General features: G+C 37.4%; 1 protein-coding gene across 1 annotated transcript in view; it reads left to right on the plus strand.

Moving 5' to 3' along the window:
- CCDC60 (coiled-coil domain containing 60) overlaps positions 1–18,679 on the plus strand; it is a 64,342-nt gene that overhangs the window by 35,986 nt on the left and 9,677 nt on the right. The window contains exons 4-8 of the mRNA XM_050906765.1: positions 8,522–8,701; positions 11,066–11,188; positions 12,133–12,237; positions 13,897–13,987; positions 15,851–16,079. Coding sequence (XP_050762722.1) covers positions 8,522–8,701; positions 11,066–11,188; positions 12,133–12,237; positions 13,897–13,987; positions 15,851–16,079 — 728 coding nt within the window. The remainder of the gene's footprint in view (positions 1–8,521; positions 8,702–11,065; positions 11,189–12,132; positions 12,238–13,896; positions 13,988–15,850; positions 16,080–18,679) is intronic.

Genomic DNA, 18,679 nt, shown 5'->3' on the forward strand with positions numbered 1-18,679 from the left:
GCAACAACAGTTAGACTGACCGTTACCCGAAGACTGGTTTCTCCTACTTCTTTTCCTGCTAGTGGCTGTGTAGCTGATGCTAATACAAAACCATTTAAATTTTGTGATTGAAATGGCAGCTACGACCGGAAGATTTTAAACGGCAAGAAATGTGTTATTTTTGGAGTTTGGGTTATGACCTTGTCTGTCCTTACTTGTGAATCTATACTGATCCTATCCTAATATATGCAGACAAAAAAGATGTTAGTGTTTAGAGATTATGATAAGTTGGCATTCCTTAATGCATATCATTGGAGTCTGTAAAAGCAGGGAGGAGAAGCAAAGTGGAGTTAAGCAAAGAAGAGACTGAGGCAGTACTGAGAAACATTTCACCTTATCTGCCAATATTAGTTTCCAATGTATTTAATACTCCATAATGTCAGTTGCTTGGAAACCAATGTTTTGTGCCCTTTTGCTGCTTGGCAGAAATCACTTTAATTGGCATGTTTCTAGCACTGTCACTGCTGGCAGTTTGCAGCATTTTTTTTTTTTTTCCCAGAAGCAAAAATTTTCTTTAACATGAATGATGGCTCATGTTAATTAGACAGCAGTCATGGGCAAAGACAACCATTTACGTGTATGGGTGTATGAATCATTATCTCTATCATCAATCACTGGAAAGACTGCTATTCCCATCAACATTTCTGCCTTTCCAGGCTGTTCGTTTGAGTCTCAATCTCCTTTCGTTTTGTGCAAAAATGTTTGTTTATGTTTGAAATTTTGTAAGTGGAAATAGTTCATTGCTTATTAGATTTTACTATCTATCTAAACACAACAGTCTAATCCCACGTATTATGATATAAAATGACACATTGTCACTGAATGTTTGAACAAAGCTAACACTTAAAATGGGTTTTCCATTATTTAGTAGTAAAATTTCATTGCTCTGTAAATACCTTTATGTGGTAAGGCAAGACACTAGATCATGAGGATTGGTTTCTACTTGCACATGAAAATCTTGAACCAGCAGTATTTCCTGGTGGAAGATCAGGGACCTCACTGAAGTTCCACTTAACAAGCAGTGAGTTTTTATTGGTAATATGAACATAAAGTTATTATTGTACATTCTTACAGCAAGAAAATGGAAAGCCCAGAAATCTCCAGATTATTTTTTTCTTTTGAAGTTCTAGTAATAGTTTCCCCACAGCTTTTTGAAGAAGAACTTAAAGCAAAGCCTTGAAATCTCACAGATTTATTTTTCTGCCCTTTATCGGTACAAAGGTGTCTTCTCTCTGCTGCTCTGGAAGTACTTCCCCCACTCACCTTTGCTTATGTACTTCTCCAGAGACACCAAGAGCTGGAAACCTGAATGTGCCTACCCCCAAAGAAAACTTTTATATGAAGATCAACAGGAATGGGAGTTACAGCATGACATAAGTGGAGGGGTGTGTGTGTGTGCATGTTCTTGTGTTCTGGGACTTCTTACAAGAGAAATTGCTGCCCTCCATTCTTTCTAGGTTGAGAAGAACACATTTCCAACTAAAAATAAGCCAGTTTTTTGGTATGTTGTTTTTGTACCTCCAGGTAGCCAAATATGTTTGTGCTTCTCAATGTAAGAGAACCTCTCCTCATTTTCAAGATAGAGGTTCTACCTCATTTCACAATGGAAGCAGTATCTTCTATATTTCAATGTCTTTATAGTTAATTGAAAACCACTCTGAGACATCTTTAAATATGCAGTGATACATTAATACATTCACCTGGTGACATCTTTTATAATACTGTGGGATGTTGTTTTGACTATTGAAGATCCTTATTTCCTGCTGCACAAACTTCTGTGAACATACCACAAATTTACTCATGTCTTATTTTAACTTTACTTGTTTCTTGACTTATTTCATGGTCAGATTTTCATGTGATAATATGCATCTTTCCCATTATGCAGATCCTGGTTTTGTTTTTTAAACAGAGACATTTGAGTACAGAATATTTTACTTATCTGCAGGAGAATAAAATGGGAATCTATATCGGAAATAATGTGGGTATTCCAGATTGTTTGTATGTCTTCAACTACTCAAGACAGATGTTGATATGGTACTACTTTAGTTCCTTGCCAGAACAGTTAATGGTTCAGTATGGTAAATGATCACATATGGCTGAGTTTCTATGGGTTAGTAACTACATTTAATAGATTTTAATGTCATTATCATCTGGTCTTCACTGAATTTAAGACGACTAGATGTATGAATATTTACCCATTTGGTTCTTACTGTGTAATTACTCAACCATTAAATAGGAGTAGTAACCAGTGTGTTCCTGATTCTCCATCGCCTCATGTGTATATGTTTGCATCTCTAACTTGGCTGTAAACACTACCAAACCAGAATTTGTAATTAATTTACTTTAGTATCTACATATTAATTGTGAATAGTTGCAAGCTTTTTCTTGTCCACATGCTAAGCTTTCAGGATATGACCCAAATGCAGAGCTCAACAGCAGGGCTTGCTGGCTCAGGCTCACCACCATGTAAACTTAACTCCATGGCTTTTGGTAGTTTCAGAAGGTGGCTGGTGTACGCACCCTTGTCCTGGTTTTGGCTGGGACAGAGTTAACTCTCTTCTTAGTAGCTGGTACAGTGCTGTGTTTTGGATTTAGTGTGAGAATGATGTTGATAACACTCTGATGTTTTAGTTGTTGCTAAGTAGCGCTTATCTTAAGCCAAGGACTTTTCAGTTTCCCATGCTCTGCCAGCAAGCGGGTGTGCAAGAAGCTGGGAGGGAGCAGAGCCGGGGCAGCTGACCTGAACTAGCCAAAGGGGTATTCCATACCATGGAACGTCAGGCCCAGTATATAAACGGGGGGGAGTTGGCCGGGAGGCGCAGATCGCGGCTTGGGAACTAACTGGGCATCGGTCAGCGGGTGGTGAGTAATTTCATTGCACATCACAGGTTTTTTTTCTTCCCCCCCTTCCTTTTTTTTGTTGTATTCCTTTTCATTACTATTATTATTATACTTCATTATTACTATTGTTAGTATTATATTTTACTTTAGTTATTAAACTGTTCTTATCTCAACCCATGAGTTTTACTTTTTTTTTCCTTTCCTCCTCCTCACCCCACTGGGAGGGGGAGGGGGAAACGGCTGCATGGTGCTTAGTTGCTGGCTGGGGTTAAACCACGACAACCCTGTAATAACGAACTGCGTACATTTTAAGTGAACAATGCACTAATTCTCATTTACAATGAGACTGCCTTACATCGCTCAGGAAAGGTGTGAAGCAGTCCTAATGTAAATAAATTTGGGACATACTGGCATAGATTACAATGCTGAATGTAAGGCACTAAAGAACTGAGTGAAATAGTCAGCAGCTCCAGTATTTACTGATAAGAGAATGGAACAGATTCTCTGCTGGTATAAATCAGTATCACTGTTGACAATTTACAAGAAATGCAGTTTGCTCTCCTATTGTTCTGTGCACGCTTTGTAAATAAGACGACCACTGTGTGCATATGGATTTACTTTTATCTTGGCATTTCCTGCTGTTTTACAATTACTAGCTATTTAGGTGTTACAGCACCTTGTCAGAAAGTTAAGGGACATATAAGAATTACTGTAGCTATTAGAATGCAGCAACAGCTCAAATGGAGTCTGATGTGTGTTAATGCGCATACACACAACATAGTATTTTAGGGGACTGGCATGATAAAAAAAATAAGTGTCCTATTCCAACTGGAACAGCAGTGAGGGCAGTAACATTTAATCAGTTGAAATCTGATGAGAATGCAGGTGTTAATGCTTGTGCTCCTGCGGAGATTACCATAGGATCCTTAATAACTTCAGGTTGTCAGAACTTCCATTTTATTATATGTTCAAAAAGACAGACCCTCCAGTACCACAGTGCCCCCTTGTCCGGGTTTCAGCTAGGACAGAGTTAATTTTCTTCCTAGTAGCTGGTATAGTGCTGTTTTGGATTTAGTAGGAAAATAATGTTGATAACACACTGATGTTTTAGTTGTTGCTAAGTAGTGTTTATACTAAGTCAAGGATTTTTCAGCTTCTCATGCCCAGCCAGCAAGAAGGCTGGAGGGGCACAAGAAGCTGGGAGGGGACACAGCCAGGACAGCTGACCCAAACTGGCCAAAGAGCTATTCCATACCATATGACATCATGCCCAGTATATAAACTGGGGGAGCCAGCTGGGAGGGGCGGATCGCGGCTCGGGAACTAACTGGGCATTGGTCAATGAGTGGTGAGCAATTTGCATTGTGCACCACTTGCTTTGTATAGTTTAATTCTTTTAGTATTACTATTGTCATATTATTATTATCATTATCATTGTTTTTCATTCCTTTCTGTCCTATTAAACTGTCTTTATCTCAACTCACGAGATTTTTTTCCTGATTCTCTCCCCCATCCCAGGGGTGGGGGGGAGTGAGCGAGTGGCTGCGTGGTGCTTAGCTGCTGGCTGGGGTTAAACCACGACACCCCTAAAACTAAGTAAGAGCATAGATTTCAAGTTTAATCCAAATGAAGAAAGCTTGCTGCTCTCACCGCTTCTTTCAGGGGATATTTCTTTGAATTCTTCAGAATCCAAATACTCATCAGCCTCATTTGAGACTTGTGATGGGATCACAGCTCATGATGGCATGGCTGCAAATAATGCTAAGTGTTTGTTTAGAAGAATTATACTGGGGTTTAATCCATGGTTTTAGTCTGTAATGTTCAGAATACAGTTCAGCTGTTATTTGCTGTAGTTTCAAAGTTATTGCCTCCTGTGCTTTCTGTTTTATACAGAAATGGATTGTTATTTGTATTACTTTTTCTGCTATAGAAAATATTTACTCAGAATGCTTTTAAGTGGCAGTGTACATAAAATTGCACTTTCTTTTCACCTGGGAAGCCTTAGCTCATATTCAGTTTGTCACTAGTGCAACAAGTTAGGTAGTGCCCAGCTGATATTCACCTTGCAACACCCTCAGCAGGGTCTGGCCTTGTACCCAAAGACGAGCTTTTACTGGTCTAGTAGGGAGTTGTTGCAGATGCAGATTGAAATGCTTTTATGAAAATATAGGAAATGACGTTTAGAAAGCCTGTGCTCTCAGTGGCTTTCAGAGCAATGCCACATTGGTTTCATTTATTTTTACAGTTGGCTATAAGCCTCTGGAAAAGGCTAAATTCATTCTGTATAGCATGTGGAGCAGATGTTCTGTCATTAGCTTTATTGATATAAAGGCTGTATCCATTAAGATAAGAAAATTGAATAAGCCATTTTATGAAACAGTGGCTAACAATTTCTAAGATCAGAGAAATATGTATTTAAGTTGTTTGATAGATACATAGTTGTTTTACTTACAGCTCACAATTTTTGTTCACCATGATCATAATATAATGTTCAGCCTTAGAGAGATAAGAGAATCAAGCTGGTATAAATGGACTGCAACTTCTTTGCACCTCAGGGACTGGGACAGAGGGAGATGAGCAGGAAGAGTTAATGAGACTGAAGCACCCCAGTAACACCACCCACTGCCTTGAATACAGTTGCTTAGTAGAGGGACAGCCACATGAGTGTGCAGCTTTCTGCCCATCTTTCTAGCAATTCTGTTCAGGCTGCGGTTATACCAGCTTACTTGAGCAAGGATTTGGCATCACATGTTCATGAGTGCATGTCATTCCTTTAGTAAACCATCTCGCACTGAATTTGTTTATGTACAAAGTAGATGTGAGGTTGTTAACTGTAAAATTTGATCTTCTGGGACAAATATATCCTTAGTATGATTCCTTTGAATTTAGTGAAGATGACCCAATGTACTTAAATAAGGTATATTTAAACAGAAGGTAAAAAAACCTGGTAAATATCTAGCTTGTCTTTACCCTGATGCAAAGGTTTCTGGCATTATTGTTATAGCTTCTTAATGTTTTTCTGGCACCTAAATTATAATTAAGACAAATGATCATTTCCTTTTATTTTTGTAAGTCATTTCTTACTCAAAGAAAGGCGCCAAGAATCTCAAATCTTAGCAGTAAAAGTTCAATTCCCCAATACTTTAATGGCCTTGTATTACAATTAACTGATGACCTTGAGTCCCTAAAGGATTTAAAGAGTAATTTAATAAGTACGTAGTTACACTAAGCACTAAAAATACGCTTGCTTCTGTATGTGTAGTACACTGCTGGGTCACTCCTTTGCACATGTCATTGACCCTTATCTATAATAATATATTCCTGTAGAGAAATCTTGAAGTATTCCATGGTACATTATTACTGCTCAGGAAACTTTTAATTTTCATGCTGATGAAGATATTAACTTAGAAAAATAAGTCAAATCCTTTTGTCTGAACGACAGTTGAAAATCTGTGTTGTGACTACAGTTGACTGAAGCTCAATTACTTTAATAAATGTATTCCAAATTTCATCTCAATTACATTTGCATTTTAATGAATGATTCTCGCCTACTTGTCAAATAGGCAGCCCAGCTAAATTTATTAAATTATTGTATAAACAGGGTATTGTGATGCCAGAATTTAAAGGGAGAAATATTTGATGTCCTATTCCAGCAATATACTGTAAACCTACAGTGTAGAAAAGTATGTTGGTCACCTCTGTATTTTAAGTTTGGATTTATTTTACTGTTTTCCTGACAAGAGTCCATGAACCTTTAGGATCATTCATGCATATCCCAGAAATAATTCTATGGAATTATGAGAGGATTTTTTTTGTTTAAATCGGGTAGTTATTACAGCTTTTTTATATGCTGCATTTCTGTTAATTCTATTTTATTTCTTTTTCCGTACTTGGAGACTGTAGAGCTACTTTCTGTAATACCTGGGACTTCAAGGAAGTCATAGACTAAAAAAGTTCATTCACAAGTGTGCATGTTTCCTATTCCTATGGGTATATGAGAGTGATCATTGATTTTTGGAATACACATATTAAAGCCTTCTATATTAGATAAACCTTAAAAAAAAAAAAGTACTGATTGTACTTGCCACTTATGCATCTTTCTCCAGTAATACTGGTTATGGCTGTTAGTGTAAAAGAAATTTCTAATTTATAATTATCTTTCTCTACCACTTGTCTTTGATTCATGTAATAACCTCATTGTTCACTATTTGTGGCATTATAATACACAGCTACAGCATGGGTTTTGATCTTTAAGAAGGAATACTTACATTAGTGTGTGCAGAAATGTAGAAAAAGCACTACAAAGGGAAAAAAATATTTTTACATACAAATATCTTGAGAGCTGGCAGAAAGGAGAGAGAGAAAACTACTGGAAAAGGACATAAAGCAAGAATTCGAGGCCATCAAAAGTTTTCTAGTATTCCAAGAGAAGTCTGTTATGCAAAATACTAGGTTCTTATAAAAAACATTAAGCCAGTCTGACACAACTCTGAAATCCTTATGTTTTTCTAAAGCATGCAGTGTTTCTTATCAGGGACATCTGATTTTCTTTTTTTTTTTAATTTTTCCAAAGTTAGTATAGAAATATCTAGCAGACAGGTTATCTACCTGAACTGGAAATGTTTTCAGGCTTGTATTTATAGTTGCTGGGCTTAAAAAAATCATGTCAACAAAACCAAAAACCCGATCCCAAAACCATTAAATTGTGCAAGTGGTTTTTCATCAAGGGAAGCAAGGAGGGAGTAAACTGTGCTCCCCTTGAGAACTAGTGAATTCGGTGCCTGAAATTTGCACATTATATGACCTTCAGGTGCTTTAATACATGTCTAGTAAGAAAAGGGAGTTATTACTTGTCAGTAAAACAAATGAGGCACAGCTTTCAAGCCTACATTGTGTTTGAAAGAATCAATACAGCCTGATGACACTTGATTCAAAAGTCAGCAACACATTAACGTAGAGAAGTGTCCTATGCCTGGATAGCATGCTCATCTGACTTGGATCAGCTGCTACATTCTTGCTAACATTTTAATCAAAGGCTGTAGAGTAATTGTGTGCAATATCCCTTTCACTGCCCTAGCTCACCTTTTCTTTTTCCTCCCCCCCCCCCCCCCCCCAATCCTATAGGGAGTGCATTATGGTTTCTTCTTTATTTTCTTCTCTTGGAGTAATACCCTGCCTGTTGTCTTCAGCTCACTCACAGGCTTCACTGGCACCTTCCCTGTTACTAACAATGCAGCCTTCTGACAGCAAGTGGAATTTAGCAGCTAACAGTAGCTTCAGGGCAGTGCCTGTCAGGCTGACAACTGAGTTAAAGTGAGGGGCCCAGTGGTCAATTGGCTGCTATAAATTAGAATTAGGCAGGGAGTCTTTAAATCAAGTAGTGGACAAAGTGATGCTGAGTTCAAGACATCTAATAGTTAACCTGTGTGGTGCTGAAAGAGATAAGGGAAAGATCTCCCAGTTCATATTGGGGAATAGTTGTCCTTTGTTATCGTGTTGCAGAAGGAAATACTCATATTGAACTCTTGAATATAGAAGAATGTGAAATCTCTGTTAAAAATTAAGTTGGTGGGCAACAGAAATTAATCAATTTGATAGTGTGTCTTTAGTACACTGACCAACTTGTGATGATTTTTGGCAGGCATCATATCAATTTTGTGAAGCAAGGTGGAGAATACTTTCATATACTTCACCAAGAATCACTGGAGAGGAGGAACACGCTGAAAGCAGCCCAGCAGGCTCAGGGCACAAGATGGAGAACTGAGTTCCAGCCACCCAAACACTCCTCTGATGTGGAGGAGTCAGAGGAAGAAATAAGCACGTAAGTCAACTCACAGGGCTTTTGGTGGTCTGAAGGTAGTGGTTTTAAAAAGTGACAGTTTCCAGTTTCTGTCATTACTTGGTATTGAGGCAGAATATTACTACTTGTGTGCAGTAGAAACAGAAAATGCTTAAAATCTGGGTAAGTGAGCAGCTGGAAACTTAGCAAGCATGGAAAAAAAAAAATGCTTGAGGTGCTGTTTAAAAAGGAGGAAGTTCAGAAGGCAGAAAGTTAGTGAATTCGAGAGGTTTCATAGCCAACTCAGAACTGATTCTCTGAGGAGAAAAGGAGGAGGCCCGGTGAGTTTGTGCCATGCTTGTGTTCCCACAATGGGACCACAGCATTAAGAATAAAAAAGAATTGCATTCACCAGAATAAGTGGCTTAGCTTGCAGAGTGGGTTTCTTCGCTAGATCAGACCTATTACTACCTTTTTCAGGTTTTCTCTCCATTTGATCATTAGATAGTCTTCAATCCTTTGGCTTACACTGGTCTTTTCAGTGCGCCTCTAATGCCTGTTGTAATGCTGTAGTCGTCTTCCATTTGTCAACCCTCACTAGGTGATGAGAGGATTAAATACTTGCTCAGCAGGAAAGAGTAGCTCTTCTAGAGGTTACACACCTTTGGAGCCTTATTGCATCAAAAGCTCATCCATCTCTAACAGTCTTTTCTCATCAGTTTGCTGTGGCCTTTGTCACTCCCAGGTACCAGCTTCCTCTCATTCACCTTTCTTCTGTGAACTGACTCTCAATTTGGAAAACTCAGTCTCCAGAGTCATCTGAGATGCAATCACGCCCTAGTCATAAAGTGGGACAGCAATATATAACCATTATTAAAAAATAAGAAATAAAATCTTTCCTGTTGGTATGAAACCCAGACCAAAAAGCAAACAAGTGGCACAGACAGGCTGAGAGATTCTGAACAGAAAAGTATCATATTTACTAGAGTGACATTTAATATCCAGCATTCTAAATGGTCAATAACTGAACAGCTAGAAAAGGTGGGAAAGGAATAGATTATTACTGAGAGATAGTGTTATGGAAGGAGAAAAGGTATAGGGTATTAGTCAAAGTATTTTGGAATTTTTGCCTCTAATGATCTAAAACTTTCTCCTTACTTAAACAAGTCACCTACAGCTGTATTATTTAAATGGCACTATGAAGCACTTTGGTCCTAGGTTAATGAAGGCCATTTGAACATTTTAGGTAAACAAGATTATTTCATTTAAAAAACTGAATACATAAGAACCTCGCTGAAAGCTTTTTGTAAACTCTGTGCTTATTAATTTTGATATGTAACTGTTCTATCTACACATAACTCGGCTAATCCACATTTATTGTAGATAAATAATTTATTACACATATGAAAAATACCATTGCATTTATTATTGTGACCATTCAGATTACTGAAGTCATTTATTTTCTTCTGTAAGGAAAGGCTTCTTTCTTCAGAAAGGCTGACCTAAAAACATTTAACATTCTTCTTTCCTTTATGAAGGTATATCTACGTAGGCAAAATTATCTTCATTTAGGTATGGCTTCTCCTAGCAGTAAAAAAGCTTTTACTGGTGCAGAGTATACCAGGCTTGTGGGTGAATACTGACAAAGCCGCTTTAATCCTACCTTTGCACTAGGATTTTTGCCAGTTGTAAAAATTTATTAAAGAAATCTTAGAACTAAGCTAAAAATCTACACAAGCAAAAGTTCCTAGTGTAAACTTGATATCCTTTAATATTTTCAATGTGTTGCTTAAAACTAATATTAATTGAGAGTTTAACTTCATTTTTAGAGGAAAGATCTCTAACATCTGCCAACATTTGTAAGAGGGAAATCATTAGACTTATGATCAGATGTCAAAATTAGGGAGTCTTATGGAGGATTTTCTCAACTCCAGGATGTGTTGGGTGGGACAGGAGTACAGAATGAAACACGTGTGAAACAAGAAATGTGTGGCTTTGACAGGTGTGCCTTTACTTATTCAAACTGTCCCATGTGATTTACACACATGCAGGAACTCTGCCAGCACGTGTTAGTTCCAGTTGTGTGCTGTTATACGTATGCTTGTCTGCAGTGGTAAACAGTTTAAAAGGCGGGGGGAAGCCTAGATAAAAAATTATATTGTATTAGAACATATTAGAAATAAATAATAATTATATATCCTGGTAAACATAAATATCAGGTTTGCAATATTAATAAATTATAATAAATGCAATGTAATTAACAATTTAGAAATACACCTAAGTATTTTTTTAATGTAAGGAGGAGAAGAGGGAGTGTGGTGATGTGAACACAATAAACAGATTTATTGGCAATGTCTTCATTTCACATACTCCTTTTTTAACTTCAGTCTTTGACCTTTCCCACAGTTGCTCTCTAACAGAAGGCAACCACCTGAGGAAGTCGGGGATGAAGAAAAAAAAGATGACCTTACGGTCTTTCATTCCTGTTTATACCAGTGTCTTGATTCCAAGCCCCCCTGGAGCAAAAAGGTATATATGAAGGCAGCTTTATATCCTGCCTTCCTTGGTAGGACATAAGCGAAATTCACTACAACACAGACCTATAACACATATACCTAGAGCTGCTGTTCAACTGGTAAACACGTATCCTGAGAATTTCAGGAGTTTATGGTGAAATAGTCTGTCTTCACTAATAGCAACTGGCAAATTCTAACTTTAAATGATTGAATCCTAATGAGTTACTGAAAACTCTATATGTGCGCACGTACACAAACACACATCATTTGCCTTGCTGATCTTGACTTCAATAAATCCTAAGTTGCATAAAATTTGCTTATGTGGTATAGCTTTCAAGATTAGGCTCATTTTAAGGAAAGGCTATCAAAATTAAAAACTAATTTGCCTAGTTAAAAAAAAGTAGGCCTACAAAAGAGAGGGAGAAGACAGTACGTGTCTGCTTCTATATATTTTGTATTAGTCACTAATACACACTGGTCTGTTCTAAGTTCATTAACCCAATTGCTTGCCAGAAGTGTCTTTATATATTTGTTTGCACGTGGAATAAGCTAAAATGCCAAAGATAATCTTAGTTCAGAAAAAGATTAGTCCAACATTTTAAACTCACACACTGCTTTTTCTTAAATGCAAAACTTAGAAGCTACTGTAGAATCCAAAACCCATAAGAATCCATGTCATAAAGGGATAAATGCTGGAATCCTTATAGGTATGAAAGCGCTGAGCGCATCACCGAGAGAAGTCCATTGAAAATTTCACGTGCAAAAATGTGCTTTCAGGATTCAGAGTTATATATTAACATTACAAAAACCTTGAGAGGTGTCTAGAATTCACTGGGACAATGAAAAAAACCCATCTGCTACAGAAGTGCTTAGATGCATCTGTTTCAGCCAACATGATGCCAGTTTGACTGTTTCCCTGACTCTACAGTATAACACATTTGTTTCTCCTCTTTGCAGTGAACATCTTTTCCGACAACTGTGTGCCATACACTGGCTTTTGGAAGCTTTGACTCTTGAATCCAGCAGTTCGATGCATTCCATATTAACCTGTTGGAATCCAACGTATGTGCACAGTGCATGATAGTAGATGGAATGAGGAGTTTGGATCTTTTGTCCCTTATATGTTGTTGTTTCTTTTCTTTCAAGTAATAACTATTTGAGTGAAATGTTATTAATTCTGTGCCATGCAACCTAAATTTTGTATTGACTTTGCCCCATGCAGTCAGCAGGAAGTTGTACAGTCAAATCAGTAGCACAGCATGGTCCTCTGTTATTGCAAGTTGCTGAACTAGGAGAAAATACTGAGCTATCCCAGTCAAATTTAGTTGTGTTTTCCTTTTTCTCTTTTGGTTAATAAATAAATACATGTAGTAATAGATGTATGTATTTTCCCATAGCCTTCCTTTGGAGGGTTATCCCAGTGAACTCAACAGGAATTCCACATACATTGTAATTACAGAACAAAGCCAGTTATTAAGTGGTATTTAGTAGCTGGTTTTATTCTAGCAATTATGTATGACAGGGATGGGTACTTGTAAAAGATGCATTGCTTCTGAACTTTTATACTGTTAAAAGTAAATATTAATTTCAGTTCCCAACATTTTTAGTCAATATAATCATGTTGACATAACACGTATTTAAATTATTCATGAGTGTGTGGTAAAATAGTGAACAGTTTATGCTCGGATTTGCAGGGCAGGGCTCTTCAAAGCTGTTCTGTTTTCTCTGTATATTCTCCGACAAGACAAACTGTGCCTATGTATAACAGAGGTGGCAGAGTAGCATTATATAGAATTAGCCTGATAAATTGGAGAGAGAATCAGTCCAGTATGTATTGTGGATGGGTTTTTCACCCCTTTACATATGAGGACCAACCAATAGACTGGGATAAAAGAAACAGTTTGTCAGCAAGTCTCACAGATACAGGCTGACAGCAGAGTATAAATGTATAAAGCTCTGGATTCATTTCCAGGTTCTGAAGTAGTGCAATCTCTTGTTGTATACTTCCTTCTGCTCTCTGTTGTTGTCTCTAACCACCACTCCTCTCCCTCAATGTCATTTGAACTGATCTGCATACATACACACTTCATTACACAGTAACCATGAAAAATTAGGCTTACATTTAGATCATATAGTCTCTGTCTGCACAAAAAGAGATTTTTTTTTTTTTTTTAAATGTAGTTAAGAAAGCTTAGAACACTGATCTGCTTTGTAAACCCTTTGATTAGGTGGGGACTGAATGATAAATGAGACTACCTCAGCAGTGATCTGTTGTTATACCACAGCTGCAAGGACTGCAGCTTCCACATTTACCTTTGTTAACATGATGTAACATTTAAACTTTTGGACCAGTATAGGTCTTCATTTAGCCAATAGCATGGAAAAATCAAACTTGTATGAACCTGCTGTCATTTCTATTCATGAAATCTTGCTATACTGGACAAAATTCTTCAGTACTTGCACAGAGGAAGTTGAGAGCATCATCTGGCCCAGTACATGCATGATAGTTTGTAGAATGACTGTGCTTTCTTTAGGTTCTTCTTCACTTGTGACTATAACTTACTCATGGCTTATACACCTTGCATTGTCTTGCCATTTCTTATAAGCAAAGATACGCATCATAGCAGTGGTCAGCTACCATTTACTTTGCATTTCTTAAAAGAACTTATAATAAAAGCAAGACTCTCAAAATGGAAAACTAATTAAATTGTTTTTGCTTAGGGACCCTGGTGGTTGTAAAAAAACAGTAAAAGAAATTGAAGAGGAGAAGTTAGCAACATACATGTGGGAGCTCTTTATTACAAACACAAAGGTAACTTCATTGTTAATTTCTTCCTTGGGACCTAATCCAACTTTTCAAGCATTTGTTTTGTTGCTTAATTGAACTCCATGATACCACATTTTATGCTCTGGATCTTGTGACTGCAGAGTAGTTGTCTCTCTAGGTTTTGAAGAATAACAATTTGATACTAGGTAATAGGAAGAGCAGTATGTAGCTGACTGAAACTGTGGCTTGGTCTTACTGGTAAGTACTGATGTGGGAAGAATTAAATATTCAGCTAAAACATAACTAGCCTCTTGTTTCATTTGCCCCCTTGTTTTTTGACCCAGAGTCATATAGCAGTACTTGTTCACACAAATAGGTCTTTTTCAGTCAAATGGGGATTTCAGACTGGTATCCTGGAGGCCTTATTCTAGTAAGTTCTAGTCATGATTTGTTTATTTGCCTTTTTACACAGAATTTAAAGCTAAATTTGGAAACAAATGCCAAACGTTGAGGCCTATATAGAAAGCAAGATTCACTTGCCACATTCAAAGCAAAGCCAAGGAAAGGAGGAAACAAGCAATTCGGATGAAAGCCTTTTAAAAGAAAAATAAAGTTAATACCTGAGAGGAAATTAAACACTATAAAACTATCTGTAATACTTGGTAACTGGTTTACTATCTTTCTGAAACCACAGAAAGACTTCTCTTTTTGAAACTGGTGAAGTGACTGGAGGAAAATGAAGGGGGAATGAGTGATGCTTAGCAGCATAACTAGGAGAACTCAATAAAGAACCAGTGGGTTTCTCACTCTGTAGCACATCTCACATTTTGATATTCAGCAGTCTGCTTAAGCTTTTAGTTCCTTGCTTTGCCCCTGTAAGGCTAAATTAAACAAGCTTTGTAAAGTGCTTTTAGAATGCCAGGTGAGGCACTCTTAGAAATATGAGCTGCTGTTACATGCAGGCTATTTGCTCTTGTTATTTGTCAACACCTGCAGCTCGTACCCTCATGACATAATAATTAAAATGATTCAATAGAAGATTATGATTTCTGTTGGGGAATAAGCAGCAAAAGTTGTGAGACTTTTAAAAGACAAAGATTGTGTTTTCATGCAAATATTCTTCCTGCTGTTAGCAAACAGAGAGGGAAAGTCAGCAAGTCACATAAATATCAGAGTTGTTTCTAAATATGAGACTTTCTGATTTTTCTATACAGTCTTACCAGTTCTCTAAAGTCAGGTCCAAATAAACATGAGCAGAAGAAATGAAAGTGCATGTCAGTCTTGATGTGTCTTTTAGCATTTACATTGCTGAGACTTTTATTTTTTTCCTCCCTGAATTAATGACAATTTCCTTTGTCATTTACGCTAATATTACTTGAAGACTGCTTTTCATATTTGATATGAAACATCTAGTGGAAATATTGGGTTCCTTCAGGGGCACTTGCTTTATAATACATATTGTTCTGATTATCAAGCCTGCAGAATTCAGTCTGCTTTCAGACTTCAGTTTTACATTCCTGACACAGGAAATTCATTTGCCAGGTTATTGGGTGTTGGGAGGAGACCTGAACATTTATCAGACCACTTTGACCTATTCTTCCCTGTACATGAGAAGGTTGCTCTATTACCAACCCTCTCTGCAGCTGCAGTGTTATTTGTTTACAGATTAGCTTAATCTGTTGGCATTAATGCTATAGCAGAGGAGTATTGAAGAAAGATAACAAAATGAAGGAGGTCCTACCTAAGAAATCACTAGCTTGTTTGAAGTCACTGGAGAAAAATCTATGAGGTTACAGGAGGACCAGAAGGATCTAATAGTGGCATTAGTTACAGAAATATGATTCTTTGTTGTCAAATCGCTATAGAAAACCCCTCATTTCCATTCATTTTTTTTTCTTCTGTGTACAGAAATGCACCTGGAAAGCACGATACAGTCCACTTAGCAGGAAGATAAACAAGACATCTACTCTAGGTATCTCTCAGCTTAGCAGTCAGTCATCTCCCTGTGGTCAAACCCCTCGTGGCAGCGAAACTTCCACTGTACTTTACTCTGAAGACAACGTCAAGATTAATGTAGCTTCATCTGATGTTGTGAGTGAGTCAGCACAAGCTAAAGAACAACCACCTCTTTTCCCCTGTAAGTTACTTTTCTTGACTGACAGTATCAAATGGATTTGCTTTCAGTGTTACTAGGGAGAACCTGTGTCAAAGATACTGCTAGATGTACCAGTGTATTTCTCTTCAGGCATATGGAACTTTGTACGAGTCTCTCTGTGCCCTCCCCATTAGCAAATTGGTTTAAAGACAATATAATCTCATGTGAATATTAAGTAAGAGTTTTAATTAATATTCAGTTACAGCAGTTGTATAGTCAGACTGTCATTTGCATCTATAAGGTCCAACAGGCAGTGAAAACAGTGAAACTGTTCTCTGCCATAACCAAGTGGTCCACTGAATATGTATCTGTCTAACTTAGGGGGTTCTATTTAACTTAGGGTTTTCTTACTCTGTATTCCTCCTACTCATCAATGAGTGATTACCTGTGCTTGATAGACCTGACAGAATAGTTTATCTGTTCGCTCTGCAATGTGTTTCGATACAAAGCTAGGTAATCTTAAGTCTTTTCCCTTCCTTCTAAGTAAAGCTGGACCAGAAAATCATGTTAGCATTTAGTACTGCTAATTACCTTTCAATTGATATTTATATTATCATTATTAGGCTGACGACATGCTCTGCTAGACTCTAAATTACCACTCAGGCAGGAGCTCTTGGAGTCATTTGGGATAGTTCTGTGAAAGTTCAGTAGCTATCAAAAAGGCAAGAACCCCCCTAAGAATGAAGTGGAAGACACAGCAGAAAACATGTTATGCAAAAATACAAATGTTTTGTATGTGCTTCTTCAGTTCCGGTCCTGCCAATTCAGACAGGCTGGTATCAGAAGTAGTAAAGTTTGATGAAAAAAAGGTGGTGAGGCATGTTAGAGATAGCTTCCAGATGAGAACCAATTAAATAGACTAGGGCTCTTCAGTGCAGAAAAGAAATGGTTGAATACAAGGTTATGACAGATCTCTGTAACATCATGAAGCGCATGGAAAGAAGTGACTAGAGAGTGGTTTTTCACAAGTTCCCTTGACACCAGATTTATGGCACACTAAATTAAATTATCTGACAGAAAATTTAAAGCAACGGGAAGTGTTTTCATGCAATGCATGATTAAACTTAGGAATTCATTGCTACAATAGATTTCTGGAAGTATATTCAAGTCCAAAAGCAATTCAAACGAATAGAAGAAAAAACAATTAATTGTCCTTAAATGTAAAGGAATGGACACATTCTCTGGGTCTGAAAGACCTTTAGGTTCAGATTGCCAGAAGCTGGGTGGATATATTGAGAAGCTTGCACTAATATCATGTACTACCTGCACAGCTACTGCTGTCCATGGCACTAAGCACAGATGAATGGCCTTCCTGTGACATGAATGGGAGTAGTGGAGAATTCAAAGCTATAATTTCGAGCAATTCGTTTACAGATGTAGGTGAACAATTGGTTTGTGTGTGAGATAAGATTTGAAAATAATCTTGAGAGCTGTAACAGCTGGGAGCCTCCGTTTGCTGTGGGACATAAAGAAATATCTTGCAGTATGTGTGATGTATGGGAAAGATGTTCAGTGTACCCTTTGGAACAACATCTACCACATGATTGCTTGTGATTTCAGGGGACTGGCCTGAGTTACCAGTCTGGTCCTCTCAAGGATTATGTTCCTAGCTTTAAAAAATATGGGAAGTTAGTTTTCGCAGGGCAACTCTGTAGCAAAGATTGGATTCTGTAATGAATTCTGAAGCTGCTAGAATCATGTTTAATCCAGGATTCTGATTATAGGATGTTTCATGGACAAATCAGAAATGGATGACAAGTACAGCTGCCCTGTAGCCTTATACCCCAAATTCACAAAGCTTCATGTAACTTATACAGACATAATTTTGAGAGCACACACAACCCTAACCCACATGTACACATATATATATATTTCAAAAGTGGGAAAGAGATTCTGTAGTAGGCAGCTAATCAGTGGATACAGCTGAGTGACTGACAGAAAGATTTCTTTTAAGGAAGGAATTCATAACTCAATATAAAGCCTTTTGCCCAACTAATTTAGAGGCTGTTGTTTGGGGACTGCTGCTGTAGAATGGCTGCTTATACAAATTTGATTTTTCAGTGCTGTTGGCTGAGTGAGGACCTGCACTAGTCTAAAAGTTTAAATGTTACATCATGTTGACAAAGGTAAATGTGGAAGCTGCAGTCCTTGCAGCTGTGGTATAACAACCGGTCACTGCTGAGGTAGTCTCATTTATCATTCAGTCCCCACCTAATCAGTCAAAGGTTTTACAAAGCAGATTAGTGTTCTAAGCTTGCTTCCTCAATCACATTTGAAAAAAACATCTCTTTTTGTGCAGACAGAGACTATATGATCTAAATGTACTAAATGTAAGCCTAATTTTTCATGGTTACTGTGTAATGAAGTGTGTGTGTATATGCAGATCAGTTCAAATGACATACATTTTCTTAACACTGAGAAGTAAAAAGTGAGACCTATATCTGACAGATTAAACACTAACTGGATTTTATTCCCAAAGCTTTCTGGCCAGTAGTTTAACTTTGAATTCTCGGTCAAAAACATACTTTTAAAAGAGGAGGTATAAATATTTGTGCAAAGGATCTTCATTATAAAACTTATAC

This window comes from Gymnogyps californianus, chromosome 16, assembly GCF_018139145.2.
Source record: "Gymnogyps californianus isolate 813 chromosome 16, ASM1813914v2, whole genome shotgun sequence".
NCBI lineage: Eukaryota > Metazoa > Chordata > Aves > Accipitriformes > Cathartidae > Gymnogyps > Gymnogyps californianus.